The sequence below is a fragment of the Neoarius graeffei genome, chromosome 2 (genome assembly GCF_027579695.1).
Source record: "Neoarius graeffei isolate fNeoGra1 chromosome 2, fNeoGra1.pri, whole genome shotgun sequence".
Lineage (NCBI taxonomy): Eukaryota > Metazoa > Chordata > Actinopteri > Siluriformes > Ariidae > Neoarius > Neoarius graeffei.
The window spans coordinates 94,889,842-94,908,155 of NC_083570.1; the positions used below are offsets into that span (position 1 = coordinate 94,889,842).

The following is an 18,314-nucleotide window of genomic DNA, read 5'->3' on the forward strand; positions in this document are numbered from 1 at the left end:
AGATTTTTAATTTGTATTTATAAATGAGGTTGGCTGTGCAGGTATTCATCCTGAATAGGACATTTTTGAGCTGAAAGAAATAGCGATGCATTGTAATACTGAAGCGTGTCGTCTGTGGGTATACTGGATGAAGGGCACGATGGGTAATAATGTAGTGGCCGATTGAGGAAGTAAAATGTGTGCCATGAGAATGAGATCAGACATAGCGTCAGTCTTTACCAGTGATGAATGCATGATTTTTTTTTTTCTCCTTAATGTGTATGCATATGACCGACTTCTTCAGTTTTGATGTTTCCTTTATTTATTCCCCCCTCCATAATGCTTATTGACTCTATCTTAATGATAATTTTACAGGAGGGCCAGGACTGGAGCCTCCATACCGACCTCGTGTGCCTATGAGCAATCATCAAAAGATCATGTCCATACGGCCCAATTACCCAGGCATGATGTCCAACCTCCAGAGTAGCATGATGGGCATGGATAATAAGCAGTACCCGATAGGCTTCAAGCCGCAGCCCACCATGCCGCAGGGTCAGAGCCTCCGGCAGCAGCTGCAGGTCAGACTGGTGAGCCTGATTACAGACATTGAAACCCCAACAACAAAGAAGCACCAGCTGAGAGAGGTCTAAATTAGATGTTGGTCATGTTCTCTGCACAGTTGCGCTTGGGCCATACAGAGGTCGGTCATTTCCAAGGACCATTCCCTACAGTCACACAAAGGCATCCTGGTTTTAGATTACGTCCCCCAAATCATCCTGAAGTGTAGTGTGTCGAATCCAATTTTATGGATGTTGATTGATCTAAAGCAAATCGTTGTATGTCTGTACAGTAAAACTCATTCATACAGTGGTGCTTGAAAGTTTGTGAAGCCTTTAGAATTTTCTATATTTCTGCATAAATATGATCTAAAACATCATCAGATTTTATTATACTCGGTCATTTATTTATTGAGGAAAATGATCCAATATTACATATCTGTGAGTGGCAAAAGTATGTGAACCTTTGCTTTCAGTATCTGGTGTGACCCCCTTGTGCAGCAATAACTGCAACTAAACGTTTGCGGTAACTGTTGATCAGTCCTGCACACCGGCTTGGAGGAATTTTAGCCCATTCCTCCGTACAGAACAGCTTCAGCTCTGGGATGTTGGTGGGTTTCCTCACATGAACTGCTCGCTTCAGGTCCTTCCACAACATTTCCATTGGATTAAGGTCAGGACTTTGACTTGGCCATTCCAAAACATTCACTTTATTCTTCTTTAACCATTCTTTGGTAGAACAACTTGTGTGCTTAGGCTGCTGGGCCATAGAAGGTTCACGCTGCATGCTGCACGCTACACGTTCACGTGAAGAACCGGACCCTGGGCCATTAAACTTCATGCTTGGATGTTCACGTGTTGCGTCTGTTCTACTTTGACCGAGTAACCAACAATATGGACTCTTCGGATGACGACGATTGCCTCATTCTGCTTTTACTGAGACAGAGGAAGAGAAAAAGGAACAGAATTTGGAGCCGAGAACACTTCCTTCTGAGAGAAACCCGTGGTGAATTTCACTGAACATTCTATAATCTGCTTGACAATCCCGATGAAGAACTATTTTTCAATTATACCATTCAATTATATTTTTTCTGAAGTTTTCCCCTGAAAGCATAGAGTTATCTCCCTAGACCCGTTCTGATTGGCTGGCGCGGCGGTGACCGCATGCACTGACTGGAATTTCCATCTTCACGCCTAGAAAAAAGTGTGCATGTTCATTTCTCGCTTCACACGTGAAGTGTGCAGCGTGCAACGTGAACGCCGTTCTATGGCCCAGAGCAAGTCATGCTACGTTTGTCCACTTTTCTTTACACGCGTGTAGCGTGCAGCATGCAGCGTGAACCTTCTATGGCCCAGCAGCCTTAGGGTCGTTGTCTTGCTGCATGACCCACCTTCTCTTGAGATTCAGTTCATGGACAGATGTCCTGACATTTTCCTTTAGAATTTGCTGGTATAATTCAGAATTCATTGTTCCATCAATGATGGCAAGCCGTCCTGGCCCAGATGTAGCAAAACAGGCCCAAACCATGATACTACCACCACCATGTTTCACAGATGGGATAAGGTTCTTATGCTGGAATGCAGTGTTTTCCTTTCTCCAAACATAACGCTACTCATTTAAACCAAAAAGTTCTATTTTGGTCTCATCTGTCCACAAAACATTTTTCCAATAGCCTTGATGTTTAGCAAACCGCAGACGAGCAGCAATGTTCTTTTTGGAGAGCAGTGGCTTTCTCCTTGCAACCCTGCCATGTACACCATTGTTGTTCAGTGTTCTCTGGATGGTGGACTCATGAACATTAACATTAGCCAATGTGAGAGAGGCCTTCAGTTGCTTAGAAGTTACCCTGGGGTCCTTTGTGACCTTGCTGACTATTACACGCCTTGCTCTTGGAGTGATCTTTGTTGGTCGACCACTCCTGGGGAGGGTAACAATGGTCTTGAATTTCCTCCATTTGTACACAATCTGTCTGACTGTGGATTGGTGGAGTCCAAACTCTTTAGAGATGGTTTTGTAACCTTTTCCAGCCTGATGAGCATCAACGCTTTTTTTGAGGTCCTCAGAAATCTCCTTTGTTCGTGCCATGATACACTTCCACAAACGTGTTGTGAAGATCAGACTTTGATAGATCCCTGTTCTTTAAATAAAACAGGGTGCCCACTCACACCTGATTGCCATCCCATTGATTGAAAACTCCTGACTATAATTTTACCTTTAAATTAACTGCTAATCCTAGAGGTTCACATACTTTTGCCACTCGCAGATATGTAATACTGGATCATTTTCCTCAATAAATAAATGACCAAGTATAATATTTTTGTCTCATTTGTTTAACTGGGTTCTCTTTATCTACTTTTAGGACTTGTGTGAAAATCTGATGTTTTAGGTCATATTTATGCAGAAATATAGAAAATTCTAAAGGGTTCACAAACTTTCAAGCACCACTGTACAGTAAAGAAGTGCTGCTGCTGTTTTTTTGTTTGTTTTTTTATTATTATTATTGTTATTATACAACAGAATAAACAAATAGACAAACAACCAGACATTCCAGTTCAAAAATAAAATATTAAAAGAAGGAAGTCTAAATAAGAAAAAAATGAATTCCAATAAAAGGGGGGGGTAAGGCTATAAGTGAGCAACATCTTTAATTAAAACATTCTGAATAGAATTTGATAAATTTATTATTTTTAAATATATTTTAGAGACTCTAACATTTTGTTTCAATAAAAAACTTACATGATGGAGTTGTTTTTGATATTTTGGCCTTGTGGATATTAAATTTTCCTACCAAAATAAAAAGGTTTTACAATGTTACAAATGTTATTTTGAGAAACAGAGCCAGAAATAATTTTTTTCTTCCTTCAATAGAAATCCTACTTGAAGTATTGGTAAAAATATATAACTCTCCAAATCCTTCCAAAATATAACAAAATGAGAAGTGCTGCTGTTAATGTTGTGAGCAGCCATGTTGATCTGACGTCACTTTCTGAACTCGGAGTTGAGGAGACCAAGTTGCTGAGTAGGATTTCTGAGTCGAGGAGACGTTTTATTGGTTGTTTCGTTGGAGGTTGGAAATTATGGCAAAAACGCAGTAACCCCCTGGAGGACGAGAATGCAATCTTGACATCAAGCAGAACCAAGGAGTCTCAAGCAGAGCTGTTGGCCACCATGAGTTTTTATCTGAGAGAAACGGCAGTCTTGAACGATCAGTAAACATCGGTTCGATCCGACGCCTCTCATATTGACGTGACTTAGAATAATATAAATTCGGTGTGGTCCAGGCATAAAGTGAGGTTAATATTTAAGTTATTCCAAAAAATCGAGTCGTACATTAACTGATAGTCAGCAAGCCATGGACGATGAGATTGAGTGGAATAACTTTATTTTATCCACATTCATTGGATTTTGAGAAATGGAACATTTTTTTTTTATTTTTTGCAAATTCGATAAATAAAAACTTTATACAAAACTTCCGACAGAATCATTTCTGCTTGGGTGGACTTCTTAAAAACCTATCTGGCTGCACGAATTGACTTTAGTGTGTTTGTTGTTTTTTTTTTTTTGGTGGAAAGTGCGTCTTGCTGTCGTGCCGAGGTATAGAATAGTTTTAGACAAAGTATTTAATGTATTTAATGTAATGTATTTAATTCTTCCTTGGATATTTCAGTTCTGTAATTTTCAAGCTTCTTTGAGCTTTTGAACCAGTCTAAACAAAAAGAAAAAATTCACCAAGTTTTAATCCTTAAAGATGAAGAATGTAAACAAACCAGTGATATGACGGGAGCAATTTGTGAAAAATACTATTATAATTTTTTTGCAGTCCAGTTTCCATCAAATCCTGCACTCTGATTGGCTGGCGAGCGGGTCTGTATCCTACGATACGGACCCTAGTTATGGAACTCTGGCAACTTGCTCGTTCACAACAACCAACCAACATAGTCGCATTTTTTGTCAACAGGTTTTTTTTTAAACAAGATTTATCAAAAGTCTTATAAATTTTTGCCAGCATTTCTCAGGAGAATAGCATTAATTTTACAGCATGGATAGCGATAACGACAGTGTTCACAGTGAAAGCGAATTTTACTCCCCTGAGGAAGAAGAAATAAAAGACAACATTTCAGGAGAAAGCTAAAAACCTGTAACTGTTGCTAACGCTGAGCAAAAACATGGCTGAATCCTGAATGACTCCTATTTGTATAAATAGGGGACTACATAGGCGGCAAAATGTAGTTTTTTTTCTACCATGGAAGTGCACTTGTATACCGAGGAGGAAGCCATTTGCATTACAGCCGTGAATGAGGATTCAAAATGGCGGCTCGGCTCGGTTTTCCCTTTCGGGCGCTCTCGTTTTCTGTTAGAATTTGGTAAAGAAAAAAAAATATATTATTTACCAGCTTAAGGTCGGTCCGTATGGTGAAATACCGTGACCTCGGCTTTGAATACTGACCTCGGACCAGAGGGCCTCGCTCAGTACTTTCAAGACCTCGGTCACGGTATTTCACCATACGGACCTCCCAGCTGGTAAATAACACATCTTGAAAAATGATGATAAAGATATGTTCTTACTGTCAAATACTTTTATTCCATATTTTGGGGGGTTTTGTTTTCGAGGAGAGTTTTTATTTCATCTTCGGTTGGTTCAGCAACACGCACCGCCATTTTGTTGTTGTTTTTTTCTAGGCATGGTATATGAGCTGATATCAGTGTGTACGACTGCTCATATCCAGTGAATGTAGATTGATGAAAAAACTGTTTGGTCATTAATTATATTGTATACTGCGAGATATTTTGTCATGCATGCTGAATGCTTGCTGTGGGAGTACAGATGATGATGATGATAATAATAATAATTTTCCTTTTCGTTTGTTTTTGTGACTGGAGAACCAGGGTGTGATTGGACCGCAGATGAGACCGATGGCTCCCACTCAGCCATACACCCCCATGCAGACATCACAGGCAAGAGCTTCTGTGCTTTTCTTCCCTTCATCTTTCTTGATTTATAGGTTGTGTATTTGTAACAGAGTCACGGATAAGGGTACTTCTGGTACTGTGTGTTAACTTTGTTTATTCAGATGACAAATTGAGGCGAGAGTGGCCAGATTGAGTGTATTTGTAGTGTGTGCATACGGATGCATTAGTAGTACATCAAGCCATGTTACTGTACTAGAGTTAATAACTTGTATGTGCTCGGAATTGATTTCTGATCAAAGAGCAGTTATTAAAATATTTTTAAAGGGCGCGGTTTTAAATAACTCGTCTCTCTTTTAATACACATTCATTCTTGTAATTCTTAGTATTTGTGGGGACTTGATCTTGGATGTGATTTTGACATTAGAATTAAAACACTTATCAGGGATTTGACCCTTTTCCACTCTTTCTTGGAGTGCAGCGGTAGGTTTTGTGACTCTCTGTTCCAGTGCTTTTAAAATGCAGTACAGCAAGGCATTTTGCTCCGTAAACAGCTGCTCATTTTGACGGACTGTCCTCGTTTCAGAGCATTTCACAGGGCTACACGAGCTACGGTTCTCACGTGGGGATGCAGCCGCACCCTTCTCAAACAGGGGCGATAGTTCCTCCTTCATACAGTAACCAGGGCTTCCCAGGAGCCCATCCTGGTACCAACCCTGGTGTAGTGGATCCTCTCAGGCAGATGCAGCAGAGGCCCAGTGGATACGTCCACCAGCAGGCACCTGGTGCATACACAACTAACATGCAAAACACACCGAGGTTAGTGAACACATCCACACACACGACACTAATGCTGGGCATTCGTTCTGAAGGTGCATTCAGACCCAAAGCGGCGAGTGTGTGAAAAAGTCACTCTGGCTGTCTTGCCAGTAATGCTGTTGAAATTCATGGACGCTCGGTGACCAAGATGAAAGATGGCAACAAGTGCGTTCAGGCTGCTTGGTCTTGCAAACTTTATTTAAATGGGCTGCGAAAAATCCACCAAGGAAGGAAAATAATGAACGATTATGATTTACATGTTAGGTAAGAAAATAAACTTATGACACAATTTTTTTTGGAGTGTGACTTGTGTTGGTGCCAAGTCAAATTGTAGTTTATCGGGGGCGTCGTGGCTCAGGTGGCTAAGGCGCCATACCATAAATCCGGGGACCCGGGTTCGATTCCGACCCGAGGTCATTTCCCGATCCCTCCCCGTCTCTCTCTCCCACTCATTTCCTGTCCTGTCTCTACACTGTCCTATCCAATAAAGGTGAAAAAAAGCCCAAAGAAAATCTAAAAAAAAAAATTGTAGTTTATTGGACACATTTACTAACCTCGGTCTTTAACGTTGATGTTACTTTGTGTATAGAATGCCATAGATAACCTAGTTTCAGACATTATTTTTAATTTCTCTCCCTGGATGCAAACGGATCATAAACGAGACAGTCAGTGACGGCGTAGCTCACTCCGGCCCCGTCTAGCCCAGAAGGAACGATCTAAAGTGGGCCACCTGGCACAAGAAATGTTGCAAGCTACGTATAGACACCTGAGAAATACCTAACTATTTGCCAAAAAGAATCCAAAACAGCGAGTTGACTGAGAAAAAGTGATTTTTTTTTTTTTTTTGAACCGCTCATTCAGGCTTAATTAGTCCATAACTTACTTAATAATTGTAATTAAGCAAATCTGGGTAGAAGTTATATACACCCTAGGTATCCCTACCTTCATGCCAGAAAGAATCCAAATTGGTGAAGAATTGAGGGAGAAGAAGCGATTGTGTGTGGAAACTGCTCGTTAGGGCTTAATTACTCCATATCTTCATTATTAATTGCGATTATGCAAATTTGGGTAGAAGCTAGATGCACCCCAGGCAGACCTACCTTCCTGCCAAAAAGAATAAAAATCCGTGAAGAAGTGATTTTCGTGAAATGTGGACGCCGCCGGCTGGACGACAGACAACACATGATGGTATAAGCTCATCACCCGTTGGCCGGATGACCTAATAATGGGGGAAACCTGCTGCCACAACTATTAATTTCTCCTCCACTGTACTCGGGAACGGTTTGAACAGAACCAATCGCTTACCCAATTAGGTTCTCTGGTATTCTCCAGAGCGGAGCACTTCTAAATTCTGATTGGTTGCCACCAAGCCACATTACCATAAAGTCACCTGGACTTCATCATCTTTATTCTGACACTCCCATTGAGGTGTAAATACTTTTAAATAAAATAAATAAAAAAGAATATTCAATTGTATCTGTAAAAAAACAGCTCATCATTGTTTGAGGTGCAAATCTCAGCAGGCTATTTAATCTCAACCCACATTTTGCCACTTTAGCTAGATCCCTGCATTCCAAAAGTACGCTTCTCCACAGTAAAAATAAATAAACCCCAGACTGATGGCGTCCTATTAATTTTAGAACGCAGTTTCGGCTTGTGTGCCCTATACACAGTCATGTTGGTGTGCGTCAACAAAAAGGCCCTGCCTTGTACGTACGGATAGGATTGCGGGTGATTTTGAAGAACGCCAAGGATCCCCACATGCATCCTTGAAAATTTCTCTGAAAGAGATTTGGTCCTTGGTAGAATTAGAAGCAGCCTGTGCTGTGTTAAGAACATCCACCCGCCCACTATATCATCTACTGTATCGTGAATCAGCCATTTTGTAGTGCTGTTCGAATTCTCAATTGTAAATTTCCCCTCACAATATAGTGCACTATACAGTCGTTGCAAGGTACACCAAAATGGAGTGTAGAGAAGCTGTACCTGACATCGGCTGACTGAGATCATCATGCCTTGTTGCCCGTCACGCAATTTGTGGAGTTTTAAGAAGTTTCTATAAAGGTTTTATTTCAACGTTGTGCAGAGATATCAATTACACCATGTATTAATCCAAAAATAGCAACATTGGTGTCCGTGTTCTAGCGTTTGTTTATGCGACAGAGATAATACAACCTCATTTCCAAAAAGGTGGGGCACTGTGTAAAATGTAAATACAAAGACAACATATCAAATGTTGAAACTGAGAAATTTAATTGTGTTTTGAATTTGATGTCAGCAACACATTTCAGAAAAGTTGGGACAGGTACAACAAAATACTGAAAAAGTTGCGTAGTTAAAAAATAGGTTAATTGGCAACAGGTTGGAAACACGATTGGGTATAAAAAAAGAGTATCCCAGAGAGGCGGAGTCTTTCAGAAGTAAAGATGGGGATGGGTTCAAAGAATTTGAGGATCACATCATCTATGATGCATAATATCATTTAAAAGATTCAGAGAATCTGGAGAAATCTCTGTATGCAAGAGACAAGGCTGAAAACTGACATCAGACGCCCGCGATCTTCAGGCCCTCAGGAGACACTGCATTAAAAGCAGACACGTGTCTGTAGTGGAAATCATTGTATGGACGCAGGAACACTTCAGAAAACCATCGTCTGTGAAAACAGTTCATTACTGAATCCACAAATACAAGTTAAAACCAGATATAAACAATATCCAGAAACACCGCCACCTTCTCTGGGCCCGAGCTCTCTTACGATGGACTGAGGCGAAGTGGAAAATTGTCCCGAGGTCTGATGAATCAAAAGTCGAAATTCTTTTTAGAAATCATGGACACCACGTCCTCCAGGCTAAAGAAGAGAGGGACCATCCGGCTTATCAGTGCATGGTTCAAAAGCAGCATCTGTGATGGTATGAGGGTGCATTAGTGCGCATGACATGGGGAGCTTGTACATCTAGGAAGGCATTATTAATGCTGAATGATATACATGTTTCAGAGCAACATGCTGCCATCCAGACAGTCTTTTTCAGGGAAGGCCTTCCTTCTTTCAGCAAGACAATGCCCAACCGCTTTCTGCACGTATTAAGACTGCATGGCTCTGTAGTAAAAGAGTCAGGGTGCTAAACTGGCCTGCCTGCAGTCCTGACCTGTCTCCTGTTTTTTAAAACATTTGGTGCATTATGAAGCGCAAAATACGACAAAGGAGACCCGGACTGTTGAGCAACTGAAATTGTACATCAGGCAAGAATTGGACAAGATTTATTTCAAAACTACAGCAATTGGTCTCCTCAGTTCCCAAACGTTTAGAGCAGGGGTGGGCAAACTTTTTGGCTCAGGGGCCACATTGACTTATGAAATTTGCCAGGCGGGCCGGGCCAACACCAAATTCATACATATCGAACATAAACCGGAAAAGCTTTAGTGTTATTGTAAGGCCTTCACTGACAGAGACCCAAATGCAGATCAGATTGACATTTATTTTAGTTCTCAGTCAACAAAGGCAGAGCAGAAAAATGCTTGCAGTTCAATAGATTGGCACTGGATCCATCCAGAAAAGTAACACACACACACACACACACACGTGACAGTAAGAAAAGTAGCACACTTAATTCTTAAATTACATCTTTGAGCTGCCAGGATGAGTAGGATGCCAGTGTATTTGTATATTTGTATCATTTTATACATACAACTAAATTGCATATCATTAAATTGAACTAAATTACATATCAGTACATATCATTTTTGTACATTTCACTGAACTCGTAGATTTACACCTGAGTGTTTTTTTTTTTAACCATCCACTTCCAGCCTGCCAGTACAACCAACCACCATTAGTAGGAGAGGTACTACACCATTCCAAAATGTTTGCAGTTCAACAGTTTGGGTACCACACCATGCCAACATATTTGCAGTTCAGTGGTTTGGCACTGGATCCATCCAGCCCACAAAATCAAACAAAACAGCTCAAGAAAGCAAAAAACTCCAAACTGGTTTTCAGGTTCAAAGTCACTCACTGAAATATTTCCAGTCCTCAAAAAATCAAAATACAGGTTCCAAACAGGTTTTCATATTCCAAAAGGCCACTCATAGATCAGAATAACCTCCACAGGCAAAAGTCCAGGAACAGATATAAGCAGAAGCAAGGTCAGCTGCTCATAATACACCTATAATAGCAGACAGGGACATAAATGAGGGGCGGAGCAGACACCCAAAAGCACACGGTACTTAAAAACAAACACCAGCGCTACAGCAGCCACCCACGACAACCAAAATTACTAAGAGTTATACTTTTTATATTATTATGTCTGTAAACATGTGACTATCATCTTATTACAGCTCCAACATAGTTTTAAAAAGAGAAAGTGTTAATACTCACATTCACTCAGCAACCGCTGAGCTGTATTCGTCCGTTCTTGCGCTGACTGGTTGTTAGCATAATTAGCATGCTTGGAGGAAAAGTGCCGTTTGATGTTATATTCCTTTAAAACTGCAGCGGTTTCTTTGCAAATAAGGCATACAGCCTTTGATCGGACTTCAGCAAAAAAATATTTAGTTGTCCATTCTTTATTGAACACCCTGCACTCACTGTCCACTTTTCCTTTTTTAGGACCACTCATTGTAAAGTTTTATCCTGTGTTCTCGAGATCATCAGTGGCACGGGCGCCAGAATGACTTCCATGGCACGCGCTGCACCACTCTGCAAATGTAATCTCGCGTGAATACGACTGACTGGAAAGACGGATCTCTAGAACACCTGTCTACGTGATAACACTGACACTGATAGTTTATAGATCTGCTCAATCGTGTTTATATGATTGTCTTCCGCAGGCCGGATTAAAAACGCCAACGGGCCGGATGTGGCCCGCGGGCCGTAGTTTGCCCACCTCTGGTTTAGAGTGTTGTTAAAAGTAGAGGTGATGCAACGCAATGGTAAACATGCCCCTGTCTCAACATTTTTGAAACGTGTTGCTGACATCAAATTCAAAATGAGCATATATTTTTCAAAAAACAAAGTTTCTCAGTTTCAACATTTGATATGTTGTCTTTGTACTGTTTTCAATGAAATATAGGGTTTCCCATGATTTTGAAAATCACCGCATTCTGTTCTTTACATTTTACACAGAGTCCCAACTTTTTTGGAATTTCAGCGATTACGAATTTTGCTGTAATCACGAATATCCGGCGTGTAATTATGTCTCAGCATGTTATCCCCTTTAGTGTCCAAAATGCATCGGCGATCTGCCCTCATCTGCTATTGAATATGCCATGTCGTGAACACTAATATTGTGAGTGAGAGAACAAATATGCAAACACGCACAGCGCTAGATATCAGAAAGGTCATTCGGCTGGATTTGATGTTTGTGGCATCCTTGAAACGCAGCTTTTAAAGGACGCATCCTTGACATTGAGAGACCCTGATGGACAAACAACGACGAGCTTGCTCACAAGGAAAACAAGGCAATCAGAGATAGCAGACCTCGTCCCTGCAGCATAATGATTTCCTCTTGGCTGGGAGGGGGGGCCGTCGTTCAGATTATATTCATGCACTATTTTCTTATTTGTTTCTTCCATTACTCCAATTGAATATAATTGTTGTAGGGTTACGATACATTGCTTTATCAATTTAAGGGCATCATTAAAGACAGGCAGTGCAGCGCGAGTATTATTAAACAGATCTGTACAAATCGTGGTTGGTTTGTTCTCAGAAAGCACAATTTTTCGGAAAATATATATGTGAAAGTATTTTTTTTTTCCTTCTTCGCACCTCAACATAATTAATTGATTAGGTTCCTATGATCATGATACATCAGCCCAATAAACTTCATGTCAGTCCGTCTGGTCGCTGCTGAGCTATGAGCGAAAATCTGGGGTGGGAGACGGACTCTCACAGACAGGGTGATCACAATACTTCGCCGTCCCACTAGGGGGCGAGGTAATAATGAAAGACTTGTGGATGTTTTGATGTCCTCGCTGCTTTTGGTCTGAATGAACCGTGTGGCTTATGGATGCGTGCTATTTTGCAAACGGCAAAAAAAAAAAATCTCTGCAACCAAGTTCTCACACACTGTGTATTGTTTTGTGAACACTGGGTGAAATACACCTTTAATCTCACCGTGCTTTCTTGATTATCCTGTCCTCTAATCTCCTCTGGATGTGACGCAGGTTTACCCATCAGCCCATGCAGCAGATGCATGGTCTAGGGCCGGGGCACATGCAGGCCCAAGGCATGCACCCCAACATGCGCACCAATCAGATGCTGGATCAGCAGCAGCAGCAGCAGCAGGCACAGCAGCAGCAGTTTTTGAGACAGCAGGCTCTCCGGGTACGTTTACTTTTACACTACCACCTGACTGGGGATTTACTGATGTAGTCAGAGTGGCGGTGGGGGGGTTTGGGGTTTTTTTTGGTTCGTCCCCACCCCCACTACTACTCTCATCTGTACCCAAAGGCTATTCATGCATTAAATAAATCTCTGAAAAGTTTTAAAGCAGTGGCGGATCCTGAATTTTTTTTCGGGGGGGGCGCAATTTTCCCCCGTTATGTCTACACGGACCATAAATGTCCACAGGACTGAAGTAAATTGACCTAGGTAGCAAGTCAACTGTTCTACAGAATGTTCTGTAAATAGATTTTGTACTTCATACTCCATGACCAGCAAGAACTTTACAGACTGTGCAACTTAAGGACAAACAGGAAAGTGCACTTACTGTAACAAAACATTGTAAACAGTTGGCTAACATAACAATAGCAGTTGAATAAATAGAGGAGTGGATCTTTAGATCTTGCAATTACTGGTATTTACCAAGGATATTACCTAAGTGCTAACTCTCAGAGCAAAGTGTGGCAAATATAAAAACGCACATTGAAAACATCAAAAGCGAACGGATTCTGTGTGTGTGTGTGAGAGAGTCACGAAGTCAACCAAACCCAGAAAAACACCACGGTGACTGGAGCCCTCAGTTTCGTCTTTGCCTCGTAGAGCTAACTCGAACACTCCACAAAATTTCACGCATTGGATGAGCCGGTTTAATATGTGCCTATTCTTGCTCACCTCATCATTGTGACGGTGAACTGCTAGCCTGTAGCCCTCATCCGGTTGTGTAGCGATGTTCACTCTCCCAAAAGCCGAAAATTTCAGGCAGCTGCCCATGTGAATCTTTGATGACTCATGTTTTTTTATTTTCTCCGACAAATGATGCATGTCCGAAACTCCAGCGACCGTCCAAGCAGTGTTGTCCGTGGAGCCACCTCCAGGGTGGAAAAGTAAGCAGGGGGAGCAGAAAACCGCTGAGGCGTCCTCGCAGCCAGCTCGCCAGGATTTGCGCTAGTACCATGTTGAAGTAAAACCTCGAGTATATGATTTCCCCCCCTTGTCGAAATTTGTTTTATGTTTAGATTTGGTCGAGGGGGGTCCAGCTTGTTTTGTTGCTAATTTAGCTCGATTTGATCGCTGACTAAATGGAACTTCTTCTAAGGACCGCACTGAATTGCTTTCCGCATCCATCTCACCTCAGAAACTGAGCGGATCGAACGCAACTTCGCCGCGCTTCACAGTGACGTGAGCACGTTAGGGCAAGCCCCCCCGGAACCCATAGAGATTGCATTGAAGTGTCAGTCAGGAGAAAAAAAATATATTAACATGGGACTCTATCAGTGAACTCTTGGGCGATTTTCAGCGTGACTGAAATCGCCCCAAAAGGGGCGGTACTCTAGAAGCAAGACCACCCTGATTGGACAATGATACCCAGAGACAGATTAAAACGGCCTCGAGCAGCGCTGGTGAAAGTTTGTTTTAAAAAAAGAAAAAAAAACTTTTTTTTTCGTTTTGGCAGTGCGTCGCCCAATCGCCCTTATGCACCAGCCGCCCTTGTTTTAAAGATCCTTTTCATCTTCAACTCTTGTGTTTTTGCTGCCTCCACAGCAACAAGCTCAGCAGCAGCAGGTGCAGCAGCAGGTACAGCAGCAGGTGCCGTCGCAGCAGCAGCAGCAGGTGCCCTCGCAGCAGGTGCAGCAGTCGCAGCAGGTCCCCTCGCAGCAGGTGCAGCAGCAGGTTGGCACGGCGCAGCCTCCCGGCCAGCCCCAGAGTCAGGCCCTGGGCATGCAGCCTCTTCCTCCACAGCAGCCCATGGTGAGCAGCCATTTAACAGACACTCAGTATGTTTAATAACGGAGGATGTGACTGGAGGCGGGGGGCTTCCAAAGTATATACTGGTTCCCGTGACAACCATGATTGATAAAATCACAGGGTGTTATAATGATGGATGTTGAAAATAACCTGGAAGACTGAAAGTGTGTGTGCGTGTGTGTCAGTTCCCTCGGCAGGGGCAGGGCATGCAGCAGACACAACAGCAACAACAGACTGCCGCTTTGGTCAGACAACTCCAGCAGCAGCTCTCAAGTAAGTCCACTGATACCGGGGTTGTTATGGCAACCATGAAACCACTGAAGAAGTTATTTAGTAATATCCTATCCACATTCACTGGATATGAGCAATCGGGCACTCTGATTGGCTACTCTACTATTAGGATATCAGCTCATATACCATGAGTAAAGAAAAACAAAATGGCGGCGAGTGTTGCTGAACCAACCGAGGACTAAATAAAAACCCAAAAAAGCAACAAAATGTGGAATAAAAGTATTTGATAGGAATATCAAAATGTATATAAAATATAAAAATAAATACCCCCCCCCCCCCCCAAGAATTATCGCATTTTTCACACACACACACACACACACACACACACACACAAAAAAAAAAAAAAAAATTCAGGGATGAGAATTTTCCGCCGATTGGTGGATTTCCGACTTTTTCAGACCAAAATGATCGTTTTTGAGATTGATGTAAATCCGTTGAGAATTTTTTTTTTTTTTTTTTTTTTTTTTTTTTGGGGGGGGGGTATGATTAACCGTCTGTGGTCACCTTATAACGCAGACATCCCAAGTCTCCCGGAAGTTCCGGGAGTCTCCTGCATATTGATAGAAGCGAGCAAGAGCGTGCGCGCGCAGTATTAAGGTCTGCATCACGCGTCTTAGAATGTGCGCGCGCGAGGGAGACTGTGTGCAGTGTTGCCAGATACTGCTGACGTTTTCCAGCCCAAAATATGTTCAAAACCCGCCAAAATGCACTTAAAAGCACCCAATCTGGCAACACTGCCTGTGTGCCTGTTCATGTAGCGCATGCCAGACAAAGAGCATCTTGATTGGGTTACTCAGCAAAATAAGCCAATCAGCTTTCAGCGTGGGTGGGCTTTTATCTCTTTTCTCGAGGACCGGAGTTTTCAGTTGAGTCAGTGCAGCCTACAGGATCGGCATGGCAGAGAGAGCGCGCGCCCCAAAAAATTTATATCAATTACATGTCATATATAAGTGTGTATCTTTTATAAATGAGGTTAGCTTATCTAATGTAGCATGTTGGGGAGAATCATAGTATCATATCTATATTTCTGATGAAATTTTAAGTATGATAGCATGTATAACTCTCCTACTTATTGCTCATTTCATAGGGGGACGGAATTGCTGGCATGTGCCGCGCGGGAGCGTCTGCCCAAACTTTAGGCCGAGATGAACTTATAGTTTTTGATTTAAAAAAAAAAAAAATTTCCAATATGTAATGCCCATTGTACACGCCTGTTCTTTAACTCAAAATCACCATCTCGATCTTCAGATTGACCGTATGGTATCTGTATTACATTCCACAACATCCTGTCCAGATAAAACCTAGTTAGTCCACACAACAGTTGAAAGGGAAGTGATGAGTGATGTTGAATGTTGCCTGCTTAATATGCAAGACCTCCTGCTACCATGATAACATCAGAAGAAAGCTTCAGAGAATTATATGACAGAACTTTTTTTTCTGGTTTGCACTTCATTTTAAAGGATTAGAGTATTCAAAGACATGAATAGCAAAAATGCAGAAATATAATACTGTCGAGCTCGTTTATATTAAAAGGTGCATTGATTTTTTGAAATCATCAAATGTGAATTGATTAAAAACAAGTCTCTTGTACCATATTAATCATTTTCACCTGGGAATCCACCAAGAAGGGGAATTTATTTCCAAATACATTGCAACTTTTTGCTGATAAAATTAATGGTTTTGGGGTAAAAAAAAAAATAGCCAAAAATCATTAGCCCCATCCCCCCCCGGGCCCCGCCCCGGTTTTTTCAGACTTTTAAAATATTTTTCATTCTCATCCCTGAAAATTTTTTTTTTTAATTTACTAGCTGGGAAGTCTGTATCATGAAATACCGCGACTGAGGTCTTGAAAATACTGCCTGAGGCCTCTGGGCCGAGGTCACGGTATTTCACGATACAGACTGACCTTAAGCTGTTTATTTTTTTTATATATAAAAATACAATTTTTTCTTTACCAAACTAGAACATAAAATGAGAGCGCCCAAGAGGGAAACCATATTTAGAACAAACCTGGGACTCTGCTTTTCTCCTGAAATGTTTTCTTTTATTCCGTCTTCATCAGGGTAGTAAAGCTCCCTTTTGCTGTCAACACTGTCGTTATCGCTATCCATGCTGTAATACTGAGAAATGCGAAAATAAATATTGACAAACTGCTACCATGTTGTTGTGAACGAGCAAGTCGCCAAAGGTCTGTAACCGGGGTCCGTATCGTAGGATTCCGGACCGCTCACGAGTGCACGATTTGATGGAAACCGGACCGCGAAAAAAAAAAAAGTTTTCATTTATTGAATTTGCCAAAAATAAAAATGCTCCGTTTCTCAAAATCCAGTGAATGTGGATAGAATAAAACAGCTATTTCGCTCAATCTAGTCGTACACTGGTAGAGGGAGGAAAATTTAAGGGTGTTAGATCTGGCATAGGTAGTCCTAAAGGTTAATTCAGTGTTTCTTAAATTGTAAGGTAATTGTAAATTCCAAATAATTAGAGATGTCCAGATCATAACCATGTAAGCCCAGATAGATTCTTCTTGAAGAAAGTGAAAACAGATCAAGTTCCTGCAGTCGATCCTTGTACGATAGCTTGGTTGCACGCTGCTGTACAGCTTCACTCATGTCCCTTCAATATTCTTGATGACGAGACCAGACTTGTGAAGCGTAATCAAGGTGTGGCCTAACACGACGAACATGCAGCTTCCTAATAACATCAGCATCAGTAGATTTCGCACAAGTTCTTGTCATCAGGCATAGGACTTTTATTGGCTGTGTCGACTTTGCTTCTGACTTGATCATGCCAGGAGAGTTCGTGATTCATAATGACTCCAAGCTCCGTTTCTTGCAGAGTCTTATTTATGACATGATTGCGGAAAGGTCTTATTATCTGGGCAGGGTTTTTCTTTTTAGTAACACCAAGATGTTTGCATTTCTTCGCCATTGAAGGACATACCCCAACACTCACTCCGGTCCTTGATTACATCAGGGTCTCTCTGAAGAATAGCATGGACTGTATATCGATATGTTAGTGTCGATAGAACTATCTGCTTTCGACCAATCGACATAGAGGGATTCATTTGGTAACTCGAACACGGACTCTACAGCTCACTGTTTTGAGGAGGAAAATGGACATCACGCTTCAGTTTGCTGGCTAACTTGTTTAACAGAAGACAGACATAGCCATGGTGACATGATTCCAGGTTCCCACTTTTAAGTCAAACACAATAATAAAATTAATAACTTGGCACGTGTTGGGTTATGATTCACAAAACACCCTTGAACCACAGATTTAAGGCCTGGTCTCTCAGAACCTATAACTACAGTCAAGCCAGAAAGTCTGCACACCTCTTTCACCTTCTCCACGTTTTATTACGTTACAGGCTTATTCTACAATAGATTGAGTTCATGTTTTTGTCACAAAATAGCCCATAATGACAAAATCTGGTTTTTAGACATTTGTGCTAATTTATTAAAAATCAAAATGTAAAATATATGTACACAAGTGTGCACGCCCTTTGATATGGCACCCAAAAGTGAGCTGAGGTGCATTTTGTTTCCACGGATACTGCTTGAGATGTTTCTACAACTTAACTGGAGTCTACCTGTGGTAAATTCAATTGATTGGACATGATTGGGGATTGCCA

The 18,314-nt window shown here is 41.5% G+C and overlaps 1 protein-coding gene across 4 annotated transcripts in view; it reads left to right on the forward strand.

Moving 5' to 3' along the window:
- The window catches only part of med12 (mediator complex subunit 12), a 178,759-nt gene that overhangs the window by 154,466 nt on the left and 5,979 nt on the right, over window positions 1-18,314 (forward strand). The window contains exons 38-43 of one of the 4 annotated variants that reach the window (XM_060915213.1): window positions 355-566; window positions 5,419-5,493; window positions 6,032-6,264; window positions 12,427-12,586; window positions 14,186-14,392; window positions 14,575-14,662. In XM_060915213.1, the coding sequence (XP_060771196.1) occupies window positions 355-566; window positions 5,419-5,493; window positions 6,032-6,264; window positions 12,427-12,586; window positions 14,186-14,392; window positions 14,575-14,662 (975 nt within the window). The remainder of the gene's footprint in view (window positions 1-354; window positions 567-5,418; window positions 5,494-6,031; window positions 6,265-12,426; window positions 12,587-14,185; window positions 14,393-14,574; window positions 14,663-18,314) is intronic. The other 3 variants (XM_060915214.1, XM_060915215.1, XM_060915216.1) reach the window with 3 other exon arrangements.